At 40.1% G+C, this 27,113-nt stretch overlaps 2 protein-coding genes and 1 long non-coding RNA gene across 10 annotated transcripts in view; 2 read left to right on the top strand and 1 right to left on the bottom strand.

Moving 5' to 3' along the window:
- The window catches only part of MYBPC1 (myosin binding protein C1), an 86,843-nt gene extending 79,839 nt beyond the window's left edge, over positions 1–7,004 (top strand). For 2 of the 5 annotated variants that reach the window (XM_012772650.3, XM_012772649.3), the window contains 5 exons: positions 5–164; positions 878–1,014; positions 2,117–2,303; positions 5,538–5,580; positions 6,733–7,004. In XM_012772650.3, the coding sequence (XP_012628104.1) occupies positions 5–164; positions 878–1,014; positions 2,117–2,303; positions 5,538–5,551 (498 nt within the window). In that variant the 3' untranslated portion in view covers positions 5,552–5,580; positions 6,733–7,004. Of the gene's footprint in view, positions 1–4; positions 165–877; positions 1,015–2,116; positions 2,304–4,026; positions 4,161–5,537; positions 5,581–6,732 lie in introns of those variants that run through there. The other 3 variants (XM_012772647.3, XM_012772648.3, XM_012772651.3) reach the window with 2 other exon arrangements.
- LOC109730949 (uncharacterized) lies at positions 6,658–18,345 on the bottom strand. Its single transcript, XR_002224097.2, has 2 exons — positions 13,773–18,345; positions 6,658–6,935 (listed from the first exon to the last, which is right to left on the bottom strand). It is a non-coding gene; the product is annotated as an uncharacterized LOC109730949 (long non-coding RNA).
- Positions 18,346–18,392: 47 nt separating this feature from the next.
- The window catches only part of CHPT1 (choline phosphotransferase 1), a 35,940-nt gene continuing 27,219 nt past the window's right edge, over positions 18,393–27,113 (top strand). For 3 of the 4 annotated variants that reach the window (XR_001156019.3, XR_001156017.3, XR_001156018.3), the window contains exon 1: positions 18,530–18,860. Coding sequence is in view for 1 of the 4 variants with exons in the window: in XM_012772653.2 (XP_012628107.1) it covers positions 18,588–18,860 (273 nt within the window). In the remaining 3 variants the exon portion in view is untranslated. Of the gene's footprint in view, positions 18,861–27,113 lie in introns of all 4 variants that reach the window. The other variant, XM_012772653.2, reaches the window with a different exon arrangement.

The raw sequence follows: 27,113 nt of genomic DNA, 5'->3' as shown, positions 1-27,113 counted from the left end.
TTAGGAATGGTTCACTGTCATTGAACATTATCACCGAACCAATGCCACCATTACTGAACTGGTCATAGGGAATGAATATTATTTCCGGGTCTTTGCTGAAAACATGTGCGGCCTTAGCGAGGATGCCACGATGACTAAAGAGAGCGCCGTGATCGCCAAGGACGGTGAGTGGGGGTGGGCTGACATTTAGAAACTTCGGTTGACAGTGACTAGACAGAGGAGACTGAAAGGAGGAGAGATGTGGTGAAAGGGAATAAATAAAACAGTAAATGCACATTGTAAGATTATGGTAACCATGTTCAAGTAAAATTTTAATTTTACAGATAAGAGGTTTTAAGTGAAATTATATTATTATTGCTTTTTTTTTGGCAAATATAGCTTTAATTCATTTCAACTTCTAGACAGTAGATCTATAAACGGCTAAAATCACAGTGATAGGAAAAAGTGGACATTTACTTATAGAGTTTTGTTACTTTTGTTCTTGGACACCAATGAGCGTAGCTACACATAGGATCCACTCTGCAATGAAAAGAGAAACTGGACTCTGTCCTTATCATTTTACTTCACCATAAATCACTCTCCTTAAAGCCAGTCCTTGTGATTTTCATATTAGAACACATTTCTGTTCAAAATACTCAGAAAGACACAGAAGTCTTCTCACTATCTGTTTCAGTTTCAGATGACCACTCTGGCTTTCTGTCCCTCATGCGATTGGCTATCCATGTGTACCCCTCGGAGTGGGCATTCACTCATGTTTTTACATGTTTTCCAAGCTCAGGGAAGTTTGAATCATATGTAAAGCATGCCAAGAATAATATATTCTCAGGCCGATTTGCATATTTTTAACATATTTTTAATGCTTTTTTTTTTTTTAAAGGTAAAGTCTACAAGAATCCAGTGTACGACGACTTTGATTTCACAGAGGCACCCATGTTTACTCAGCCTTTGGTTAACACCTATGCAGTAGCTGGTTACAATGCCACCCTGAACTGCAGCGTGAGAGGAAACCCTAAGGTACCATGTTTCTCTACCATGTCATTTGAATTTGAAGTCCCTCTTTTATACTCGCCACGTTATAATTGTAAGTGATAATATAAATAGACCTTCCTGCTGCTATTTGTGCCTCTCCAGGATGGGGGGAGATGGATAAAGGGTGTTGGTGTTGGTGGGCAGTTAGGTACGCTATTCAAATCTGGTAGTAAAACATGCTTATATATCTTTACTGACTAAGCGATACCTTCTAAAGAAAAAGAAAACCACCTATTTTAAAAAGAACTGAGAGGTAAGGAGATGAAAGCAATAATTTTTCACCTGGGAAATAAGGTAGGAATGTTGATTCATTGAGAGTTCTGTAGGAAGTTAAAGTAAATAACAATTATACTGTAATGCAAGACAGAATATAAAGCCCACTTTGATAAGGGCACACAGAGTGCTAAGAAGGGAGATATCACATCTGATTGAAGAGACTTAGGATGGTTTTAAGGTTTCAAGTTTGCACTTGAAAAGAACAATGAATTAATGAATGTCGCCCATGGAGATCTATGTCCCCGGGTGGCACTGCGGAAAAGTGCCATAGAATTTGGAAAAACTGTAAACAGTGGTATTTTTCCTGTATATGTCTTGAACAGAAATAGGGAAGTCAAAGGAAAGAGCTGGACTGAGGATGGGAGGAAGATGCCGAATGAATGAATGTTTGATGGGAAGTGATGTTGGTGCATCCAGGTGGGAACGAGGAGCTGGCAGATGGAGAGGTTCACCACGAGCTTAGGAGAGAGGCCTATCCCCACCCATGCTGTACATTAGATGCCCAGCACTTGTTTGTCTTATGACTAAAGTTTGTACCTAAGTAGATCAAATTCAAATGCAACTGAATCCATTTGGGAAGATTGCCCTAAACTGTCCTTCGAACAAATCTGGCTTCCTTCTTCACAACTGCCCATTTGCTTTTTTTTGCCAAGCACAAAGTAAAATTTCATTTGAGATAAACAGTGCTCAAGTAGTTGTCTATTCTTCATAGATGTGCTTTCTTTTTAAGCTGCGCTTTAAAACTCTGTCACTGGCTTTGATGGTAGGCTAAGTACAGATGTATTTTGACCTAACTCTCTTCAATCTTCAGCCTAAAATAACTTGGATGAAAAACAAAGTTGCTATTGTGGACGACCCCAGATACAGGATGTTCAGCAACCAGGGGGTCTGTACCCTGGAGATTCGTAAGCCTAGCCCCTATGACGGAGGCACTTACTGCTGCAAAGCAGTCAACGACCTGGGGGAAGTGGAGATAGAATGCAAACTGGAGGTGAAAGGTATGATATCCAAGATTTCATGTGTAGACTAAAGTTAAAGAAAATCATGTATTTATTGTTCTTAATGCAAAATCTAAGTTGTTTGTCAAAATGCTACAGCTGGGGCAGGGGGTGGGATAGGGCTAGAGAAGCAAGAAGGGAATTCAGGGAGACATTTTTACATTCTGTATTCACTCATTTGTTGAAGGCCTACTTGGTTATTTAGATCAACTTATTATCATGTTTTGTGATTTTTGTTAACTTAAGGAATATTAATTTCAGTGGCATGGTAGTTTGTGTACAGAATAGTGAGAATACATAGAGTCAAGGGGCTGTCACTTTGGTGACATGTCCATCTATAAATACAAACCTAGTGCCAAAACCCATCTAGTGAAACTGCAATTGAGGAAGTCACACTATTTTTAATTAGTTTAGTATTTTGTGAAACTTCTAATATTTATATAGATACATTTGCTAATGAAGTGTTTGATGTTACACATATAGAATATAGTATACACATATTAAAACTAGTTTTTAAAAAAATCTCTAATTAGAGAATTTTTATTTATAGGCATACATTTCATTTATACTAGTTTTCTGAAGTGTGATGATTAATGTAAATCAAGAAAACACATAAGGATTTATGTGGTAGCAGTGTCTCAGCATGAGCTACCATCTTAACAATTTGCATATTAATTGATTATCATTATTATGCTGAAGTTTAAGTTTTTCTTTATAAGCAGAACCTGCTTTGGGACACCATGAAAACCCCTTCAAACAAAGAGTCACCATTATGAGATAATAGGTGACATGATCCTAATGTGTTTTCTTTCATTCTTAACTGTATTATATTGCCATTCTGTGATAACCAAAGTCTTTATTTTTCCTACCTCTCTATAATGAAGAAATTATGGTCTAAAAGCCAGAAAGATGATTTTGTAAATATCTGTTTTAGAAAATCATAGTAAATGCCTGGGGTATTTATGTTTTTTTAAAAAAGATTATTTTAGTCCTAAATGTAGGGTAAATATGGTAGAGAAATTACTTGAAGAAAATAACTTCCTTTTTATAACTTTTTAAAGCATTGTTTTTCTCTTATTATTCATAGCTAAATGGAAAAAATGTATTTTTTCCTCATAAATATAAAGCATAAAATACTCTTAGAAAATTTCAGACCTTATTGAGATAGTCTTCATTTTAAACATTATTATTTCAGCTACTTTATTAGCTTTAAATGATGAATAAGGTCATAGTTGCAAATCATCTGGTTTTTAAACTACTAGCTTTATTACTTCCGAGGTATTCTTGATGATTCTGTTTCAACATCCCCCTAAAAACAAAAAACAAAAAACCAGTGCCACTTATTCATGCTTTGGAAATAACTGAATGTTGTTAATGCTGTAAAATGATCATTTCATAAATTGCTCAATATTTGGGGCCTTCATTAAAAGTGAATAATGTTATGCATACACTTGATATATTTTTTATAGTTATTGTATAGTAAATTGTACAGTAATTCAATTTAATATTAAGAGTAATGCATTCTAGTACGTAAGTTCAAAATAAAGTATCAACTGTGATATACTGATAAAAGCTTTGGTCCTAAAAGTAAAGCTGACATTGTTTACCGTCAGATTGTTATCTGATAATAGGTAACTTGAATCAAGTTAAGCTGTGAAAAAAAAAAGGTAAGAATGTCAACTAAGAATCAATAAATACTGGTACCAATATTCTAATTCTGCAGTGATATATCAAGGAGTAGATACCCCTGGACAACCAGTCTTCCTGGAGGGGCAGCAACAGGTTTTAAAAGTTCATATCCCACTGGATATTTCTATTTTCCGTTCCATTCCTCTTACATGAAAATGCACTCTGCATGTAAAGCTTGCCTTTCTCATTTGCTTTTAATTGTATTTCTTAGCAGCTCATGGCATACTGGGCCTATGCCATGAACAAGGAAGGCCAAATTATTCAAGGATGTTAAGTAATGCAGAAACTAAGTTTTTTGTCAGAAAACAAAGTACTGTACCATATGTCCCCATAAATAAAGCCAGAAAGCTACCTTTGAAGGTGATCTTATTTTATATAATAAGACTGTCACAACTTGGGAATCAATATTTCTTTAATAGTTTCATTTTTTTTTAAATGTAGAAAGATATGTTGTTCTTCCTTTAAAATAGTTCACAGCATAGTTTTCCTGAGATTTGTGATGCAATTCAGAAAACTGAACATTTTAAACTTGCTAAGTTATAGAAAAAAATGTTCTGGGCCTTTTTGATGGAGGATATAAAAATAGGTCCAATATTTGGAAAGTTTCATATTTAAGATGTTCTGATCACAAATTCACCAGTAGAATATCTGTAACCACCCATCTATTTATTGGATATTTTGGACATTTTTATGGGGACCAAAATTATTTCATGTGTTTATGAACTTTAAAGGAGAGAAAATTCTAGGCCCCATTACAAAATGTATTAAGCAACAAATTATACTATCATATATGTATGAGTCACCCCCATTTGAGGAAGCAAATGAAGAGTTCCTTGGTGCTGGGTAGGCAACCTTATATAAACTCTATGAGAGAGTTTATGTAGAGCTATGCCTAAGTTTACAATATTTGCTTTCTTAATTTCCAGAGACAATATCAGCTTTCAAAAGAGGAAAAAGTTAGGGTTCTTTTCTTAAAGTTTTGTAGATTATACATATAGTAGCTTTATAGCCTAAGTTTAAGCCTTGTGATTTTTTAGATCAGTCATATATATTCAGTTCGTAATATAATATTGTAGAATACACTAGTCTAATATTTATACTTGATAATTTTGCCTTTTAGAATTTCAACATATATATATGTACACTAACACTTTGTCTACTGTCAAAGTTTTTCTTTTGTTGAAAAACACAATATATATATGTTGTAGGGTTTTTGGTTTTGTTTTAAGCTAATGGTTTGAAAGCTCTTACCATAAATATTCACTATTCAATCAGATTGTCTTTGCCACCAAATCAGGCAAAGTAGTTGTGCCTATTAATAAATGTTTTACATATTAATGATCCTTTTGAAGTGACTGGATTCCCACCCTTCATTTCATGTGCTTTTATTTTCCTACATTTTTCACAAGACTAAGGATTAATGACATCACCTCATCATAATCATGACCATAATTTCATCCAACAAATACTCAACGTTGGTGTTAGCACTTTATTAATGCTCACAACTTCTCCCTTTCTCTCTCTCTCTTTCTCTCTTTTCCTTAGTTGTTGCACAGTAAGGATTTTTGAATGTATATTGTCATCTAAGGTAAGCTTTCATATGGTTTTGGCATATGAAGCTTATGACTCTCATAAGCCATACCAAGCTTGTAGAGTATGGCATGATTTTCATTACATAATCCAATGAAAATAGACTCCTTAAAATTGCTAACTTTGTAGTTTTAATTTGTATTTCAGTATCTTGAAATTAACAGCTAGTACTTATTCATCAGCAATCTCCTGTTGACATGAAGCAAGTTGTTTGAATGCAGTGGAGCATGAGTCAAAGCATTTAATGTAGATGAAAATGAGTGATACCCAAGCATTCTGGATTCTTTGCATCAAGGAATGGACATGTACATAAGTGGCATCATTTCTACCAATATGTGACTGGAGTTGTTTTTTTTTTTTTAAAAAAAGGAGAATGACTTTCTCAAATTTGCATTAAAGGAGTTTTAAGAATGCTCAAATGGCATGCTGTTTTGTCTGGATGTGAATTTATTAGCGAGTAGTGAAGCACTTCACTTAAGGATCATGAATTTTTGTGGTTTCGTGGATTCTCTCTTGAAGGGTACTTTTATCTTTTAAATATAATTCAGAAACTCAGAAGGTAGGTATGGAACATTAGCAGGTGTTTCTGTCAACCTTCAGAAGATACTGGACCGGTCTTAGTATATAATAACAAAATAGTTTCAATTTTTGCCCTTTTGACAAGGTATAAATGGCCAAAGTTATAGGGAGTAGTTTTTTTCTTTTCCAATGTGCTTGAATAAGAACTTCTTGTGCTTAATTAAAAAGCACATTAACAAACTAGAAATGGATCTTCCCACTGATCCATAACACGGTATGAGTTAATTGTACCATTCAATCAGATTATTTAAATCATCCATGAGGAATCACAAAACCTCTCAGAGAGCAATAAATGCTATTTAGGAATTTCAACCAAGACTGAACAATAGTAGAGGAAACAACACTGCCATGAATCTGCTGGGAACTTGCTTTTCTTTCTAGAGGCCAAGTGTTTTAAATTCTAAATGTACTAAAACCAGAAAAGATTGCCAAGCAGGGACTGAATGAATCTTTGTCACTAACAGGAGTGTAAATTAGTCACATTTTCAGGCAGCTAGTCAAGAAGTATTATTTCAGTGATTTTTCACTTGGATGGTTTTGACTTGTCCCTTTTCCTTTTTGTCCTCTCCAGGTGGCCTCTCCTTCTGCAGGCTCCTCTTGCAAGGTGTGCCTCCAAATATAATTGATTCCTATTTGCGAGACTTGCAATCAAGCGATCCTGAGGAATACTGAGGGCACTGCCTCTCTGCACTCTGCTGCTTTGAATCTGGTTGCAATGAGAAAGCATTTTCTGTTTTTCCATCAGGCCCCCAAGTGTGATCATTTTCTTTCCTCCTAATGTTGAAGAGAAAAAAAAAAATGTTTGCACAGATTGCTTAATTAAAAATTGCAAAAACAATCTTATTTGAAGTCAGCACTTTAGTCATTGTTGTCTGTGCGTGGTCACTGTATTTTACAAAAAAACGATCTGTAGAATAAGCAAAAGGAGTTATTTTAGTTTAAAATAATTGGCTGTAAATGCTTTTCCCCCCCAGAATAAAAAACATGATATAACACACCACAATTGAATCTTAAAAACCCATCTTTCTCTTGATCTAACAGATTTTTCTATGCAAAGCAGAGTTGTTTATTTCAGCGGGCCTGCTTAACACCAGGAGCTGCGCCTCTTTTTCTCATCTGAATTCAGTAAAATAATTCCTTTTTCTTTTTTTCTTTGAGACAGAGTCTCACTTTGTTGCCTGGGCTAGAGTGCTGTGGCATCAGCCTAGCTCACAGCAACCTCAAACTCCTGAGCTTGAGTAATCCTTCTGCCTCAGCCTCCTGAGTAGCTGGGACTACAGGCATGTGCCACCATGCCTGGCTAATTTTTTCTATATATTTTTAGTTGTCCAATTAATTTCTTTCTATTTATAGTAGAGACGGGGTCTTGCTCTTGCTCAGGCTGGTCTCGAACTCCTGACCTTGAGCAATCTGCCCACCTCGGCCTCTCTGAATTCAGTAGAACATTTCTTAAAGTTTAACTTTCAAACGAACTTTCTCAGTAGAAGGGAAAATGTATTTAGTAAATGGTGCAGTAAATCTGAAGTGTTTATGATGAAATGACACAATCTTTATTTGTGGGTTTGGGGTTGTGTACTCAGACACAGAACAGAGAAAAAAAGCTGGGAGCCAGGACGATACTGAAATCAGTTCTGGCAGGGCATCCTGGCCAAACCCACCAGCGCTTCCGCCAAAACAGCTAGTCATAGTGATACAGCAGGATGTAACAGACCACAGAGCAGTTACAGATTCAGGGTTTGCAGATAGAATTCGTGCATTCTGATGGAAACTTTCTTTAGAAATTTAGCAAAGAAATATTTGTACTAGCCCATAATCTTTTGAGCAACTTCCTCAATTCTTCCTGATATTACAAAGTTTCAATTAAGGGAGCAAAAGAGAACTTATAAGGTACCACACCATTATTGTTTATTCCCTCACCTACCCTCTTTTTTTTTTTTCTTTTTGGTTTTTTCTTGCAGAGGCTAAACATATTGTGACTTTCAGGTAGGCCCATAGCATCTTTGGATGACATTTAAAAATATCTGCCCTGCTTCCTTACCAGATTAGAGCTGGGCAATTGTATGGTGGTCATGGATCTGGATTGATGTTGGGCTGATATAGGGAAGGGTGGATGATCCAGGTACTCGCAGCACATTTGAGAAGAGCAAAGGAAAACTCTAGTTTGTGTCCAAATTATTGTGGGAAGTCTGGCTCATCTATACAGATGTGAAGACCATATCTCTATGTGCGAAACAAAAAAAAAATGGCAGCTTGGCAAAACCAATCAGTGTGGCCCTTGCAGCCTGGCTGCTGGGTCCCAGCCACAGTGCCCCAGCTGAGCTGGCCGCCTAACTGAAATAAATGCTCATTGGCTGATTTTGCCAAGCCATGGTCAAGTTCATTAGGCCATTTACAAACATAGCCTAAAAGTGACTGTAAGAATTTTAGATCTTACAGAATTAAGAATTTACTTACAGAATTACTACTTATAGAATTTTAGATCTCCACTCATGACTTTGTCTCTCTAATTATATTTCATGCTATCAATAGATAATGTTACTTTTCTACATATAATCTCTCCTCATATTAAAGGTCCTCATACTTTAATACTGCAAAGTTCCAATAGGGACGAAAAAGTGTATAGTGAAACTGCAAGAAGCAAAAAATGCCAGAAGCTGTCACTGCTATGGTTTCCCACAATTTTGTTCTAATTTTGCTTAAATTTCACCCTATTAAAGAAAAATTATATACTATCACAGGAATTTACCAAAAAACTTTGGGGGGAACTAAATATTCATTAAAATGCTGAAAGGATCATATTTATTTATTTTAAAAGAAAGCTTAATGAATTTTCTCATCTAAATCAATATAGAAATAGAAAAAAAACCCCGTTAGGTCTAAGAAATGTTAGAACAAGATAATATGTCCTTAACCTCATTTATTTTTAAATTGAATTCTGAACCACTCTTTTCAGCTCAAAAAATGAGTAATTGTATGTCTAGTGTGTGCTTAGCACTAATAGATTCAGCTTGGAACTCAGGGATGACTAAGCTACTTCGTACCCAGGAATTTATAATATATAAGACTAATACATAGGCTGAGTGTGGTGGCTCACACCTGGAATCTTAGCACTCTGGGAGGCTGAGGCAGGCAGATCTCTCAAGGTCAGGAGTTCAAGACCAGCCTGAGCAAGAGCGAGACCCCGTCTCTATTATAAATAGAAAGAAATTAATTGGCCAACTAAAAATATATATAGAAAAAATTAGCCGGGCATGGTGGCACATGCCTGTAGTCCCAGCTACTCAGGAGGCTGAGGCAGGAGGATCGCCTGAGCCAAAGAGTTTGAGGTTGCTGTGAGCTAGGCTGAGGCCACGGCACTCTAGCCAGGGCAACACAGTGAGACTCTGTCTCAAAAAAAAAAAAAAAAAAGACTAGTACACAAAGGGCAACATATAAACAGGGCAGAATGCCAGTATGAGAGGACTATAATGATTCAGAAGTTGGATAATGTGGTTTGTGTATTTGTTATTATCAATATATGTACCACACTAGAATGGAGTCAGGACATAACCAGATTATTAAATACTTCATTTTTTTAAATCAAATTAAATATGACTCTGAGCTCCCCATTAGCTAGGGAGATTGACCGATTCTGTCTCATTTGGGGGATCCTAGTACAGCCTCAGATTCCAGAGTCAATTGGAATCTTTCCTGATGCCTAGAAAATGGAGAGAAGGAGAGGCCTCTGGTCTTCAGTCTACACGGGTGACGGCAGAAATTCTTGAGGTCTACCCTAGTGTGGTCTACTCAAAGACAGATGACACTGAAACTTCCCCGACACGTGTGGACCTGGGGGCTTTCAGCTCTCAAGGCTGTAGCTTGGCTATTGGACTAGTCAGGGTTCTCCAGAGAAACAGAACCGATAGAAGATGCATATTAACTGATTGATTGATTGGATACATAGATAGAGATCTAGGAAAAAGATTCATTATAAGGTATTGGTCATGGGATTATGGAGGCTGGGAAATCCCATAATTTGCTGTCTACAAAATGGAGACCTAGGAAAGCCAGCAGTGCAGTTGAAGCCCTGAGAACCAGAGAACGACAGTGTACATCATAGTCTGGGGCCGAAGGCTTGAGAACCAGAAGTGCTGAGGATGATGCCCGCCCACAGTGGGGAGGACCATCTGCTTTACTCAGTCCTCCAATTCAAATGCTCATCTCTTCTGGAAACACCCAGAAACGATGTCTAACACCAGCTACCTGAGCATCCCGTGGCATCCCACATAAACAGATATATTTATCTATAGCAGATAAATAGCTATCATAGCTATTTCCCTGCTACTTGTAACACATCAACACAGTTAAATACAACTCACAGTTGTATTTAACTCATGCTAGTTTTGAGCCCGGGGCCTCGTGAAACACAGATAACTTACAAGTCTCTTCACCTTGGGAGCTGTGTGGACTATTTTTCAAGTTGCACATAACTCATGCACAGAAAACAATAAAAAATAAATTTTTCATTAAATTGGAAAGGATTGTTTTATTTTCGAAGTTTTTAATTCTACTTTTGTCATAAAACGCCATGGCCCCAAGGAAACATTTTTTTTTTCTAGTGTGGCAGTCAGTATGTTGAAAATGTCCTTTGTGAGAGCACTGAACAGTTCTGCCCCTCTGTACCTGCCTTAGACTTGGGCAAGAGGAGCCGCTGCACTCTCAACAGATTCACTCTAGCCCTCCCCCAGCCATGTCTCCCGCCACAAGGCAGGGGGTCCACGGACCCCAAGGGTCTACTTGGAATACTCACCAAACTCCCCCTTCTTGTAGACTGCACCCAAGCCCACGTGTAAGGCCTTTTCTGTGGATTCAAACACCCAAGCACGCACCGTGTGGCCAGTATACATACCCCAAGCCCAAGTGGTAGCCCAGAGGCACCTGCTCACCAAAGAGTTGAGATGTGGGAGATGTGATTAGAGCTTGGGCATGAGTCAAGGGCACCTGAGACCTCTCATGGTGTGGTGCGGGAGAGAGCCAGGGTCGTAAGAGCAGGGAGCCCCGAGGCTGGCACTGAGCCACGATACTCTGGCAGGAGTCTCTGAAGAATCTAAGTATTTGTGTATTAAAGCCAAGGGGCTGTGAAAGTTAGGGGTCATGCAGCCACCAGCTGCCTCTGTCTCCTGCCCTGTGTCTCCTCCTTCCCCTCCTGCAAGCACCCTTCCCACCTTTTCCACCCACCCATCAAGCTGACCCTCTATCTCTTTCACGTAAGTTCCCCTGAATGCAATTCTAGAAATACAAGTTTGGCTTCTCTTTCCTCGGAGTAGGAGTAGCATGAGGAATAATAAGACCAGTCTTCTCACCAAGTCCCCATAACATTAATTGATTCTAAATTGAACTCTATGTTTGTTTTATTTCCTTATTTTAGTGGGGTCACTTAATTGCCAACCTAGGACCAAAGATTAAGGTGACTGCTACATGTAGGTATTTATGAAACCTTTTGTAATCACACTTTGATAATTTAGAATGGGCTTGAGAAACAAATCTGCTACTAGAACAACCGGTTCTCTCCTGATTCTAAAGGCTGTCATTACCTTCTTAACATGGTGTCATGATCTGTCTCTGTACCTGAATGCACTGGCCTGAGCAATCGCTAAATATTTTTATTTCCATCTGGAGTAGATTGCTAGGGGCAAAACACCAGGGAGGTGACAGATACAGTTAAACACTCTCAGAGATGGGAATTGGGAGTGGCTTGGAGCACTGGCTGACTCAAATAAGTCATGAGAGAGCAAAACCTGGCACTCAGGTGCATAATCAATTAGAACTGCTCTTTCTTCCAAGCAATAGCTTTAGAAAGCATCTTTCTGTTCTTTGTAGATAAGCATGTACACACTATCCACAGGCAAGAGATTCCTTCTTGGTTTTACTCTACCCTCATTTTTATTCTACTCTTGGAGCCCAGGGAAACATCTTAAAAATGTTATACACCAACTTCAAAACCTTGGCTTTCATTTTTTTTAAGTTAATGAAAAAAAGAAAAAGAAGAACTAAGGGTTTTCAGCAATGCTGAGACTGGGAAAGGTACTGCTATTCACTTTGTAAGGCATCCCTCTCAGACAGTTGTGACAAGGGGTAATTAGAAGAAAGCCATGTTTCAAAATAAACCAAAGTTGGTGTGAAATCATGTGATCATTTGGAGAATTTCAGGCACTAAAGAGCCTGCAGGCTGTGGAATGCAGTGTCATTGGACTGATCATCCCAGCCTCACTACTAGGTGTCCACAGGGGATCATTGTAAATACAGTCCCTGTTCCTGCACTGGGACTATTCCATGACATATGAATTTAGTGTAAAAACATTTGTTTTCCCAGGTCTTCAAATGGATGTTCGTTTCTCCAGGATTATTTATTGTCAAGGAGCTATGGTCTCCCAGTCGGGGAAGCACAGCATTCTCTTAGAAAGCTCCATCAACAACCAACAACCAACATGCTTACCAAGGACCAAAAAGAAGACCTCAGTTACACTGTAGATATCATTAGGTACATGGTATAAAACACATATATATGTCTTTTAAATATATGTAAAACATAAAATCAAAAATATAAAGTCTGAAACATCTACCTATCTATCCCTTCACAGCCTCAAGCAAAATTGAGACTAGCTGGCCTTTCTCATCTTTCAATTGCCCTCTGAGTCCCCATTCTCTTTTTCTACTCAGGCTAGTCCAAGCCTTGTAAGACTGTGTGCTTCGGTCCTTCATTACTCAAAATGTGCTTTGATGACCAGCAGCATCTGTCACCTGGGAGCTTCTTAGAAATGAAAACTCTCAGGACCTGCCCAGATCCACAAATTCAGAATGTGCATTTAACAGGATCCCGGGGGATTTGTGTGCTCGGTCATGTCAGACAGGCCATGCTTCAGCCTCTTTCTGTCTTGTTCCTGGGATGGGTGTGACGTGGGGCCACTCTCTCTTAGTTATCAGAGGAAAAACATCCTGATAATTATATCCCCTCTAGGTATTCCTGATGACCTAACCTAATGTCTAAATGTGACTTCACCTGTTACTCCTAAAAGCCCTAACTCAAAGGCAGGAGTAACTTGCCCTGAGATTTTCAATTCAAGGAGTGAGTTTCCCTCTAATGCTCCTCAAATCATACTATGGGAAGCACTTTAGAGCAGCAGGATGTGAACTCAGAAAATGATAAAAGTAAAAACTGATTAGAGGATATAAACAAGACCTAATGCTAAGAATTGTGTCGCCAAGGGAAATCTGTTTCCTTAACCCTAAATTGCTTTGCAATTCCAGATAAAAAGCACAATTACAACATCTCAGAAATTCTATTGTGAAATTTTGTTTTCTGATCTTCTCCAGGAAATTTAGCATTTCTAGAAAGGAGAGCAAAGGTTTTAGTTAATCTATTATTGCACACAGCGTATCTACTCTTGTATTTCGCAAGTTACCATAGTTTCATACAATTTGGACTTTAGAGTTTCAAAGTACAAAACTATAAAAATCTAAATTAAACCAAAGCAATTAAATGAAATAAAAGCAAGTATTTATGCCACAATATTATATTAATCATAAATTCTCCAGCCTGTAGGTCTAAAGCTCCGAGTTCTAAATACTTACACAGATAGCTTGATTCCCTGGATGATAAAATTCTGCTACTCCACACATCTAGCCAGGTGAGTGATTTTTTGATTGCAACCCATGACTTTTTCCAAAGCAATGAAAGTAAGTGGATTTTGAAGTGGTTATTTCACACACAGATGTACCCAATCTGGTTATTTGAGAAGTTGGCCTGGAGGCTGAGGATGCTGAGGAAGATTTAAAATATGAGTGAAAGTTACACAAAAGAACTAGTAGTAAAACCAAAAGCAAGATGTCCTTTGTCCTTTGAGAAAGGGATTCAATTCAGGTAAACAATCAAATAAAAATTTATGGATGCAAGAAGAAAAATAATAGGAAATCCTGAATCTACTTTTCTTCGATATTAGAATATATTACATGAAGTGGTGAAGGCAGACAGAACGGATATGCCTTAGTATGTCTTGAATTAATTTGAAATTTCCAAAGCCAGGCACTGTGGTGGTTGCCTGTAATCCCAGCTACTCAGGAGGCCAAAGGGGGAGGATTGCTTGAGCCTAGGAGTTTGAGGTGAGCCTGGGCAACATAGTGAGATCCTCATCTCTAAAGCAAACGCACAGACAGACAACAATAAAAAACCCTCAAAAATGGAAATTTCCAAAAATTCATCAAAAAAAGCACAGGGGAAAATCAGCTTAGAGCATGATGTGTGTTTAAAAAAATAGTTCTTTTTATTTTTATTACTTTTACTACTTTTAAATTATGAAATATTTCATATTTGCAAAACAGAATGCAAATGTTTATGGGACATACAATCTCTATATCTATGTGTATATAGGGAGATATATGGCATAGATAATAATAAAGTGAACATGTTATGACTACCCAGCTTAAAAACTGTAGTTGAGACAGTTTGATGGGCCTCCAATACCCATGCTCCCACTTTTCAATAGTAAGAGAAATTTTAGCTGGGCAATGGTTGGCTAGCCAGACTCCATTTGCAACCTTCCTTGCAGTTAGGTATAGTAGCCGTGTGACCAGGTTCTGGGCGGTGAGACGAGAGCAGAAGGGATGTGCAAAATCTTTGGTCCTGGCCTTCAAAGGAAGGCAGCGTAGCAGTCACCTTTCTTTTACTCCTTCCAATTGGTTGGGAATTGTGGCCAGCCATTTTTGACCACAAGGACAAGGGCAGCATCCTGAAGGTGGTAGACTAAGAAAATGGAAGAAATCAGTGTCCCTGACACCATCGAGCTGCCATACTAGCCCTGGGTTACCTACCCAGACATTAGATGTAGGAAAAATAAGCTTTTTGTTTTGTTCAGTCTAGCTGTATCCTAATATAATTACCGATATCTTGGAAGCCTGCCATGTGCCCTCCATAATCACGTTTCCCGTCCTCTGTATCATTAGTAACAACTACCCAGAATTGTGTTTATAATTTTTTGCTTGTCTTCATAGCGTGGCCACATGGGTACAGATTCCTAAATGCAAAATCTTGCATGTTTTTGAGCTTTATATAAATAAAATCGTACTGTGTGCATTTTTTTCCATGACCTGCTGCTATGGACTGAATGGTAGTCCCTCCCAAATTCATGTTGAAGCCCTGACCGCCATTGTGATGGTATTTGGAGAATTAATTAGGTTTAGATGAAGGTGGGGCCCTGATGATGGGATTAGTGCCTTTATGAAAAGAGATAACAAAGGAATGATTAATGTCCTGAGCAGGTTGAGGTAAGACAGCACAAGATTTCATCATGCTACTCAGAATGGTGTACAATTTAAAATTTATAAATTGTTTACTTCTGGAATTTCCATTTAATATTTTTGGACTGTAGCTGAGTGTGGGTAACTGAAACCATGGAAAGTGAAACCATGGAGCAAGGAGGACTACTGTATGGAAGAGTGTTGTTCGGGACTTTTGCAAAGGCACCCTAGTTTGCTGGCTCAGCTGAATGGTATCTACCTTTTTCTATCCTCTTTCTCTTTCCTGCTGCTTGAAATGCAACCAGGATGGCTGGAACTCCAGCAGCCATTCTGTACCATGAGATACACCTTGTAGATATAAGTTGGAGCAGAAAGACAGAAGAGCCTGAGTTTCTGATGATCATGGAACCACCATACCAGTCCTGGAGTGCCGATTCTAGACTTCTTTTATGCAAGAGAGAAATGAACTTCTACTTTTTTTTTTTTTTTTTTGACAGAGTCTCACTCTGTTGCCTGGAGTGAGAGTGAGTGCCATGGCATCAGCCTAGCTCACAGCAACCTCAAACTCCTGGGCTTGAGCAATCCTTCTGCCTCAGCCTCCCGAGCAGCTGGGACTACAGGCATGCGCCACCATGCCTGGCTAATTTTTTCTATATACTTTTAGTTGGCCAATTAATTTGTTTCTATTTTTAGTAGAGATGGGGTCTCGCTCTTGCTCAGGCTGGTCTCGAGCTCCTGAGTGGGAGGGATCCTCCTGCCCGGCCTCCCAGAGTGCTAGGATTACAGGTGTGAACCACCGCACCTGGCCTGAACTTCTACTTTGTTTATGTCACCATGTTTTGGGGGTTTTGCTATAGGTATCTTAACATAAGCGCCCAGTTGATTATTTTTGTTTCTTATTGGTTTTTAGGACTTCCTTATATCATCTGGGCACTATTCATTATTGATTTTATTTGAGAGAAATATCTTTTCCCAGTTTATGGCTTGTCATTCTCTTTACGATGTCTTTTGATGTACATTAGAAATTATTTCTAATATAGTTGAATTTATTAATCTGGAAAAGGCTTTTTCCTTGGATTATATGTGACACTGGTACATTAAAAAGTAGGTATTGCAAGGTTCACTGCACATAAAGCCTGCATTGTTTAAAGTGGCTCTCCCTCATTCTGTTTCCCTTCCTGCATTTGTCAACATCATTTTTCACATTAAAGATTAGGAGATATATATTCAATTCATGGTCTGTAGATACCCTCATGATGCTCTAAGGCAGGAGTTGCCAAGCTTTTCTCTACAAAGGGCCAGGTGGCAAATACTCTGGGCTTTGCAGGCCACACGGGCTCTGTCACAACCCAACTCTGCTGCCCTTGTCCATGAAAGCAGCCAAACTACATGTAAGGAATAAACATGGCTTTATTCATGGTACTAAAATTTAAATTTCATATGTTGTCATATCACAAAATCTTCTTTTGATTTTTTTCCCAATCATTTAAAAATGTAAAAAAACATCCTTAGCTCATGGGCTGCAGGAAAAACAGGTGGTGGGCTGGGTTTGGCCTGCAGGCAGCAAGTTTGAGCCCTGCTCCAAGGTGTTGGGATGAGTTGGGGGAGAGGGGTGGGAGGAGGGGTCAAAATGCATCTGCTGATAGTTGTTGCTCAGCATTAAGTATCCTAGAAGCAGTTTTTGGCTTGTTCTATGCCTTAGAAAAGTGCATACAGATTAGAACGATGAAGAGCAAGGCAAGTGGCAGGCCTATCTCAGGTTGTGCAATAGAACATGTTTATGACAGGATGTTCCAGTACAAAAGGGTGCATTGTGAGGTAAGGGGCTGCTGAACTACCATTGTGTGGCAAGCTGGCCTGCTCCCCCGTGTAGTAGAGGACGTTTCTGGATTGCTGCCCTCTATTCCAGGGAAGAGTGTGTGTAAAAATATCCATCCTTGTTGGTATCAAATGCTCTGAAAAATAGGCATTTGGGTTTTGTTAGGTCCAGAGCCAAGAGGGAGACACACGAAGCCTCATGTGTAGCAAAATGCTGTTTATTTTGAGCATTGGGTGCAGCTGGGTGGAGGCCAAAAAGCGTCCAGGAGAGAAAAAGGGACAGCCTTGGGTTTTATTGAGGGTTTTTTTTTTCCCGGGGGAGTAAGTGGGCCAGAATAACCACTTGTAATTAATTCTTTTGCAAACAACCAACTCCTGAGACCCCTGCCCCAGTCACATCCATCCTTCAGCTCTGGCGTGGCTCCTATCAGGAGAGCTAGGGAGGAATAAACTTCTATCCGGGAGGAAGGGGGAAGGAATGCTGGCTGCAGCTGTCAGTTAGATTTACAAAGTCTGGGGACTCTCCAGACTCCTGTGGCTATTGTTTTTACAAGCCTAAGTTTTGCATTAACCACATTCTATCCTATACATACTTTTCGGGTTCCCACCTGGAACAAACCTAAGAGGTTTCAGCCATTGGGTCCCCTTGTTAGATAGTGTTTGTGAGCCCTGATTTTTAGTTGCAACACCTTCATCAATGAACCTGCACCGGGAGTTCTCTAGAACTAATCACATGGCAGGGCCGCTTTCCTCCTCCTCCTGCGTGGCGGGAGGGAGAACTGTGCTTGTGTGTTTACCAAGTAGGACAGATGGGCCATCACTCCCGGCGACCCAAGACCTGCAAGATCCTGTGCTCACACAAACACACCCAGGCTCTGCAGGGAGCGTCGTCCCGCAGTGGATAGCCAAAGGCACACCAGGAGAACGGAGTTGTGCCCCCGCCACCGCAAGGTGGAGGAACCAGCTTTGTCACCGTCCGGCCGGCCAGAAGGCTTCGCTCAGGAGAGCGTAATCAGACGCCAGAAGCAAGTGCAGGCGACCTTTGGGAAGTCAGCGCCCTTGGGCGCCAGCAGAAAGTGACCGCCTTAACCGCGACCCGCCGGCCTGCGGCGCCTGCCCGGCGACCCACCCCCAGGCCCCGCCCCGCCCGCGGCCGCACCCGCACCCGGCCGCAGGGGGCGGCGGCCCGGCGAGCGCTCCGCCGCGGCCGGCCGTGCGGGCCCACCGGCCAGTGCCCCCGGCGCAGGCCCCGCCGCGAGCCCCGCCCCCCGCTCTCCCCGCCCCCGGCGCTCGGCGCGGGCCGCGCTCGTCGCAGCTGCGGGGCCGCAGGCGGCCATGGCGGCGGGCGCCGGGGCCAGGCCGGCGCCGCGCTGGCTGAAGGCGCTGGGCGAGCCGCTGAGCGCGGCGCAGCTGCGGCGGCTGGAGGAGCACCGCTACAGCGCGGCGGGCGTGTCGCTGCTCGAGCCGCCGCTGCAGCTCTACTGGACCTGGCTGCTCCAGTGGATCCCGCTCTGGATGGCCCCCAACTCCATCACCCTCCTCGGGCTCGCCGTCAACCTGCTCACCACGCTCGTGCTCATCTTCTACTGCCCCACGGCCACCGAGGAGGTAGGGCCCGCGGCGGCGGCGGCGGAGGGAGGCCCCTAACTGCTGTCCCCACGAGCCTCTCGTCCGCCGCCGGAGCCCGGCCCGGTGTGCTGCGGGCGGGTCGCTGGAGGTGCCTCCCGGGGCCGGGGAAGCGGGGAGACCCCCGCGCGGCGGAGCCTCCGGGGCGGCCGAGAGCATGGGGGGCCGTGGCCGTGTTCGCCTCTAGCCTCTCCCGGGCCTCCTAGAGGCTGTCGTGCCGCTGCCCTAGTCCCGTGACCACCGAGCCTCCCGGGCAGCGGAGGGGCTGTCAAGGTCACTGCCCCAGTCCCAAGTCCGCCCAGATCCTCCCCGGGGCCGCGCACTGGCCGCAGGACCGCCTGCCCGGCCGGCGCCACCTGTGGGAAGGGCCAGCGGTCGGTACTGTGCACACTGAGGACTGAACACCCCCAGATCCGCCCCGTCTGGCGCAAGGACCTGTAGCCGGGTCGGCCAAACCCTAAATGTTCTTTGGATACTTTTATGACCGTCGGTTTCTCGCAGGTTGTGCTAGTGATCCTGAAATTACTGGTAGCACTGATCAAACAGAAGTTACTTTTAAGAGATTAACTTCCTCCTTGCCTCATTGACTTCTTTATGAAAAACAAACTAGGGAATTATCAGGACGATAATTCTTATCACATCCCAGGGATCGATAAAAACCAACAGATATTATGAGCAATAATTACATTTGACCTATGTCCAAAATAAGAAGGAGAAATAATGCGGGCTTTGGACAGCTGTTAATGAGAAGCACCCCTTGGGCTGAGTATAGAGGGATATAGGGCAAAGTTGGGTTCTCTCCCATCTGTAGCTTATAGTACATGGGATAAATATTACATGGCACGTTCTGTGCCATTACTTACTTTCTTTGCCCTCCACGTAGTGAAGTCCCTTTATAATCATATGTAAGTATAGGTGCAGTGGAGGATTAGTGGAAGTTGAGGTTGAATAACAGGAATATAATGGAAATACTTCATGCCTTCCATTCATGCCTCTGTTTTTAAAAAAATATTTGATGGAACATACATTTAAATATACCTTGCCTTTTGACCAATATGTTTATTATATATTTCTTAGCAGACATTCCCATTGTTATTCACCATTGCTATTTATTTACATAGTGTTTGAAAAAGTATGCTGCTTCAGTTTCTGGTTTTTGCTGCCTGTTTCCAGAATTTCCCAGAGAGTGTACCCGAATGAAAAGATTCTGAGTTGGAAGTGAGGGACTTGGCTTCTGACTAGCTCTGCTGCAGCAGAACTTCTGGGTCTGTTTTCCCACGTGTCAAATAGAAAACAATGCCTGCCAAACCAATTTCTCAAGGATGCAGTGAGGATCAAATGACATATGCAGATAAATGTAGGGAATTATAATTTTCTCAATAAATTAAAAATATTAGTTAATGCATTAAAAATAGTACTGTTGTTAAACAATATCCTGAAGAAGGCAAAAAATATTTAGTTTTGATTGGTTCTAAATTCAGCTGACAGTATTAGTGCAGAAACTGAAGGGAAATGAACCACTTCTAGGATCACATAGCTTTACGTGGAGACCAGGATTCCAAGTCAGAAAGCTGTGCTTTCTCTGTAGGGCTTTGTGGCCTTCCTGTTGAACTTCTCCATTTCACTTTGGTTATGTGTATTCTTATTGAGCAGGACAACCTACCAGATTTTAAGTTTAGACAGCAATTGCTTATTTGTATAATTACAGCACAGTGCCTTGCATAAAGCAAATGCTTAGTAAATATTTACTGAATTATTGACTGCATGTATGAAATAACACCATGTAATCTTGAGAGATGATGCTTTTCAACTCTTACTCAGTTTTAGTTCTTACTCTGTTCTTGAATTACTTATCAATTGTTTGGCTTTGGTAATTTTAAGGAGAGTAAGCAAGTGTTAGGATGAATGGAGAAAACAAGAACTGAATTGTCTCCTTCTCACTTTGATGAATTCTATCTGAACACCACTCTAAGTATACAGTCCCTGGCCCCCATTCCCTGGCCACCTAATCTGAAACTGGAATTGCAGATCATTAGAGTTTGGAAGAACTTTGAGCTTAGATAACTCAGTGATTGAAATCTAGTTCTAAGCTCCAGCCCTAGTAGCATTCCCTACTACAAAGCGCTCGCTGTATGCACTTATTTTTGACTGGTGTAAACTGTGACATTCCCTGTTTCTTATCTGATGAAATGTTTTTGTCTTGCCTTCTTGATCTGTGTATATAAATCCATGTCATTGTCTCTGTTAAAGAGTATATTTATAACAGGTGCCTAGCTTAGGGCAAGGTCAAAGGGCATTGAGTAATACTAATACATTTCTTTTGTTTATGATGATAGAAAGTTGACCCCCAAAGTGAGTATACCTGAGGAAGCCAGAAAGCCCTTAAGAAAAGGTTTATTCTTTGTTTAAATAACTCAGATTACCATTGTCTTTGTGCTACATAGTAAAGAGTTATTTGTTGGGGGAATAATAGAAAAAAGGCAATAATCTATAGATTCCTACTTAGATTATTTTTCATAGGTTTGGTTTCTTTGAGATCTAGTATATTTCCTTTTTATCACTCTTTTATCTCTTTATTTTCTAACCAGCTCAGTAAATTTTCAAACATCATTTATTAGGGCAGGACTCTTGTAAGGGAATGACCTCTCTCATTAAAATATATGACAAGCCTAGATTGAAGAAGAAACAAAAAACCAAAATATAAACTCCAGACTTATAGGAGATGAAAGTTCTAGAAACAGGGAGGGATTCGGGGTGAGGCAAGAGGAGGCCTCAAAATTAAAGGAGGCACTTGCAGAACTCTGAGTGTGGATGCCTTAAATTCTGCAACCTTGGTGCCGTCTTGGCACACCATGGTCCCAGTCCTGTCTAGAATGAGCCTCTTTAGGTAAAGTGGAGGTGGCTTCCCTTTGTGGTTTGTTCCTTTGATTCTTAAGGCTTTACGAATTCCTTAATTCCTAAGGAAAAAGCTACTTCTCCTTTAAAATGCTGGTTCAAGTGTGGATAAAACACAGCATTGTGATATATAGAAAGGGCTTTAAATCTCACGCATTTGGTGCATTTGACTGGGGCATAAGGCTAGGACCACCTGGGTTTTGAGAAATTAAAGACCAGAATAGATGCTAAAGCCCCCAGTAAGTACAATTAGTGTGGATGATAGATTTGGCCTGGGTTTTCTCCACACACCCCTCTTGTTCCCCTAAGCACAGTGAAATACTAACATTATCAACAAGCACTCTAGTAAATGCTAAGGAGGAAGAAAACCTGGAACAATTAGAAAAAATATATTTCAAAGTACAGATTTCTCTGCCACCTTTCAAAGTACAGATGTGTCAGGTAACGAAAAAGCCCCTTTGGCCCTGAGTGTTGATTTAACTGCATTTGTGGGCAAAGTCTGGTTTCCTTTGCCCCAGCTTATAACCTACTTCATTTCCTGAAAATGGGTGGGCTCTTTTCAACTGCTGGTTCTTAAACTGAGCTGAGGCCAAAGATCTGGATTGAAACCAATAAGCCCCTAGGGCCTTCCTGGTTGGCTTGACAGAGAATGTTCCTACCTTTCCTGACCACCAGCCGCCTCTAGAGCCTTTCAGGTGGGAACCCTCCATCTGTAAACAAGGAAACGCCCTGCCCTTCACAGGCTCCCAGTAATCCCAGTAAACAATGTCTTAACCCCATCATAGGTGAGTAGTGTGGGTTAGAGCAGTTGCAGGAACAAGGGCAATCAGTCATTTCTAATTGTTACACTTTCCAGAGTCAGGTTATCAGTGTATTAGAAACTCAATGAATTCTCTGTTAAACATTACAGAATATATGTCTGGGTATAAAGTCTACCAGAAGCATATCAGCGTTACATTTTTTCACATATGCACAATCTGTCTTCTAATTTTCTTTCCTCCTACCTCTTAGAAATATTGTTTCTATTTTTTTTTTGAAGAAAGAAGTCAATTGATGCTTGGATAATTGAAATCTACTGTTACCAGCTGAGCTAATAGTTATTGGTTATGTAAATCCCTTTTGCATATGTTTCAACTCACCCAAGGCCATTTAAAGGAAAGAGGTATTTTTTTAAACAAAAACATTCATATAATGGACATTGTATAGTTTGAGTATTTCCTAAATTTTAGTTTGGGAAGATTTTTGTGTTGTTGTGTTACCTATACTAGCGTTTATTTACTATCTTTCTTTATGTCCACTTTAAATCAACCTCCCTTTAAAAACTTAGACTCATTCTAAAGCTTAACATCTATAAAATCATAGATTTGATATGCTAGCTATTTTTCAAATACAATCAATTTTCCAAAATACCTTAAAATAAATATTAAAATGAAATGTATCGATGAGTCACCTAAAATTATATGATGTAGTGTCAGTAATAATAATAACAATAATTAACATATACTGAGCTTTTTCCATATGCTGGATACTTTTATAAGTATTTCACATGTATAATAATTCATTTAATTCTCATAATGAGACTGGAATAGTGATTATATTCCCATTTTTCAAATGCAGAGACTGAGGCACTGAGAAATTAAGCAACTTGTCCAATTCAGCCAGTAAGAGGCAGAGCAAGGATTTGGGTGCAAGTCCAGAGTCCATACTCATAACTATCTGCAAGAAGACACCAGGGCAGATATTCTTCCTTCTGAAAACCATTTCTGTAACCTATTACTTGATAGGAAAAATTTAGATCATCAATTAATTTCATCATCTAGTTATTTAGCTCCTACAGCAGATTTTAAAAACAGAATACATGCCTCACACACATATGAGAAGATTATATTCTCATATGAAAGATGGGGTCAAATGTGAATGAAATCACATAAATCTACAGTTGAAACGTACCTTGCAGACTATCTAGTCTAGCATTTGCATTTACAGAAGACCTAAGAATGTGTTCAGGGAAATTCAGTGTTTCAAGGTTGTAAGTGAAGTTTGGCCAGTGAGCAGAGATGTGTCCTTCACTTTCTAAGTCATCTTTTCTTCCTTTTCCTGAGGGGTGTCCTCATTTAAAGATGCATATAAAAAGAGGAATGATACCCAGGATAAACAATTGATCTATATATATGTGTTTTTCTCTTTGATCCAGAGTTAATTTTAACAAGAACAATTACCATATAAGGTCTAGTTTGGATCTCTGGATGTTTAACTTCCTTCCAAATGACTTGGATAAAGATTGGTGTTCTTATAATACAGATTTAGATTTATGATTCGTGTCTGTCTAGGAAAGAGGACTGCCTTAATTAGACCCTGGATTCCTCTATTTCCTCTGCTTTTTAGTCTTTGAGACACCTTACTACATAAAACCTCGTGGAGGAACCCCAATTCTGTAGTCTTTCTAACTGTTTGGTAGCACATGCAACCAGTATCAATGAACGGTAGTGTCCAGTTATCCCATGACCAAAGCTCTGTGGCCTTAGAGGAACTCACTTTTTATTTTTCCTATGATTTCTCTTTCTTGCCCTATTGTTTTATCTAACCAGGGACTCTTTCTTTCAGCAGCATAATGTTGGTGCGATTTGTCACCATTCCCACTCCAGGCCCAGTGGTTCTCACTGCCCTGGACACCTGCACACCTGACTACTTGTACTTACCACTCGGTGCTGCTCTTTCCCCTCTACGTGCTCTGTGTCATCTGCTGTGGAAGGCCACGTGAGCCACTAACATCCTCCCATCTGGCTAACTGACCACTTGGGTGACTAAACTCATGGATCACATCTCTCTCTTTCTCCAAAATAATCTTCCCTCTATGTTGAAAGAGACTGTCTGTGTGTGCATATAAAGCCCAATCATTTGAGCAATTAGGGATTGATTTCCTGGCTGAACTTCCACCTAGAGGTCCATTCCCCCAGGAAGTGAAACTAAGGCTGTCTGAGTGCTTCCTGTTTTTCTCAAATGGGTTTCTGTTTTCCTGCACTGTGCACACCCCTCCTCAGACACTGTAGGGTGGACAGGGTGCTTGGAACCCAGACAGTGGGTCTTCTAGTTAATGCTTTCCCAGAACCTAGAATAGTACATGTACCTAAGGTTCATTTAATACTCATTTTTTAGACCAGCTTGGGACCTCTCTTGGCCTAGAGGTCCCTCTCTAAGTCTCTTATTTCTGATCGAGGAACTCGAGTCTTACTTTTCTCTTGGACTCTAACACACTAGCATCTGGTTTCTCTTTTCGTGGGGGCCTGGTAACATTTACACCACTGACCTACCCTCTACTGGCTTTCTTGGTAATTAGAACTAGTTTTCATATATATATATATATATATATTTGAATATTAGAATACCTTTTGGGTTATATTGGCCAAGTAGAAATGTTTCCATCATCTTGCCTTTGATAGCCCCTCCTGTAAACAAATAGAATAAAAGGAAGAAGAAAAATTTAAAAGTGAAGTATTAATAAAACCTATTGGGAGAATTTTTGAATTTTACAACTGAGGAGAGAGGTAGTTTACATTTCATATTCTCATATGTTAGAAAAAATCCACATGTCTTTTTTAGATTATCATTTTTTATCAAGTAAGGTGATTATTATTATCAAATCCTTATTTATAGGCAAAAGAAGAAAGGAAATTATCACTTTAAGAGGAATAACATAGAATTTCATCATGATTCAATTTCCAGTTATTAATAACCAAATTGATATAGTAGTTACCTTTAATCTTACAATGGATAGCATCCTATACTTCTACATGATTATGAAGATATGAATTTCCATATAAATAAGGGTTTGAGGTGGAAAACTGTGATTCTGTAAGAATTTTCCACTTGTTTCTATTTGTTTTCATTATGGATTTAGAGATCTTAAAGTTGAATGTTGCTATGGTTTGTGTCCCCTGAAAAGTTCATGTGTTGGAAACTTAATCTCCAATGGAATAGTGTTGGGAGGTGGGACTAATAAGAGGTAACTGGGTAATAGATTAATGTCGTTATCACATAAGTGGTTTAGTTATCGTGAGAAGGTCTTTACTTCATTAACTAAAGAAGACAATTTCAGAATTGTGCATTTTTAACTTGTTGCCACCTGTGAAACCATTTAAAACCAAGGAAACAACAGAAATAGTGCTATTTATAATAAAGTTATATATAAAGTCCTGAATGCTATCATTATGTAGTTTCTTATTATATTTGCATGCTTGAGGTACCAATGATGCATGCATGGTACAACAGAAGGCCTACATATTTTCAAAGGCTGCTTTAACCCTGAAAACTACATACTTATAGAAGGCATTTTTTTAAGTGGAAGAGGTAGGAATATAATGACTGTCCTTTGATTTCTTCCTAGGTGAAGCATAGGTAGAGAAAGAGGCATATCGGTTAGTCCTTGAGGGAGGGGGCACGTGAGTGCTTTGTTGAATTGGGTGACAATGTTTAGGAAGGAAACAGCCATGAGATGGAATCAGCTCGTAAATAAATAAGGTGGATAAGAGGAAGAGGACCTTGTGGGTGGAATGGAGCTGGAGTGTGAAGTTGGGTACCTGAGAGATAGAATATGAAGAAACTTACCAATGTGTAGAGAGCTTATGTTCATTCTGTATATTTTACTTCATCTAAGATTAGTATGGGAGTAGCCAGAGGAGCCTGGAGCACATGAAGACCTGCCTCTAATGCTCCTGTAATGCAAATTGAAAATTATTTTTGCACACAGAGCTTTATTGTCACACTTGGTCCATTAATTCAGGGATATTCGTTGGACATATACTCTATGCCAGGCACCGTGCCGGAGGACTGGGAGTGCAGTGCTAATCCAGAATGACACAATCTCTGCCTTCCTCTGCTTCAATCAGTTCAGCCCTAGAAAATGAAATTTGTTCTGTGAGAAGAAAAGAGGAAAGAGGAAGAGAAAAGTTAATTTTGGAGTTTTGGTTTGGGGGTGGGAGGCTTTGGTGAGAGAAGGCAATATGAAGGTACTAGTGCTATTTCTCTTTCTGTTTGTGAGTCACAGAGTTGTGGGCAAGGAAGAAGAAAAATCGATGCCTGCTAACTTCAGTTCTTGTCTCTCAGTCACTGGCCAGCCCCCTGTCCCTCTGCTTTGATATGGAAACTTTAAGATTCTTAAACTCATGGGCTTTTCCCAGAGAATGCTGAAGGAATATAGGATTTGTCAGAGCTGCTGTTCACCTCTGGATGTTTTCTGGAAAAGCAAATTGTGTGTGAAAATTAAATAAATTAGTGGACTACCAGGGTTGCAGTTTCCTTTTTCCCAGTATAAGCTTTGTGCCTCTGAGCCTAAGGTGGTAG

The sequence above is a fragment of the Microcebus murinus genome, chromosome 10 (assembly GCF_040939455.1).
Source record: "Microcebus murinus isolate Inina chromosome 10, M.murinus_Inina_mat1.0, whole genome shotgun sequence".
Lineage (NCBI taxonomy): Eukaryota > Metazoa > Chordata > Mammalia > Primates > Cheirogaleidae > Microcebus > Microcebus murinus.
This window is presented reverse-complemented; position numbering and strand designations above follow the sequence as displayed.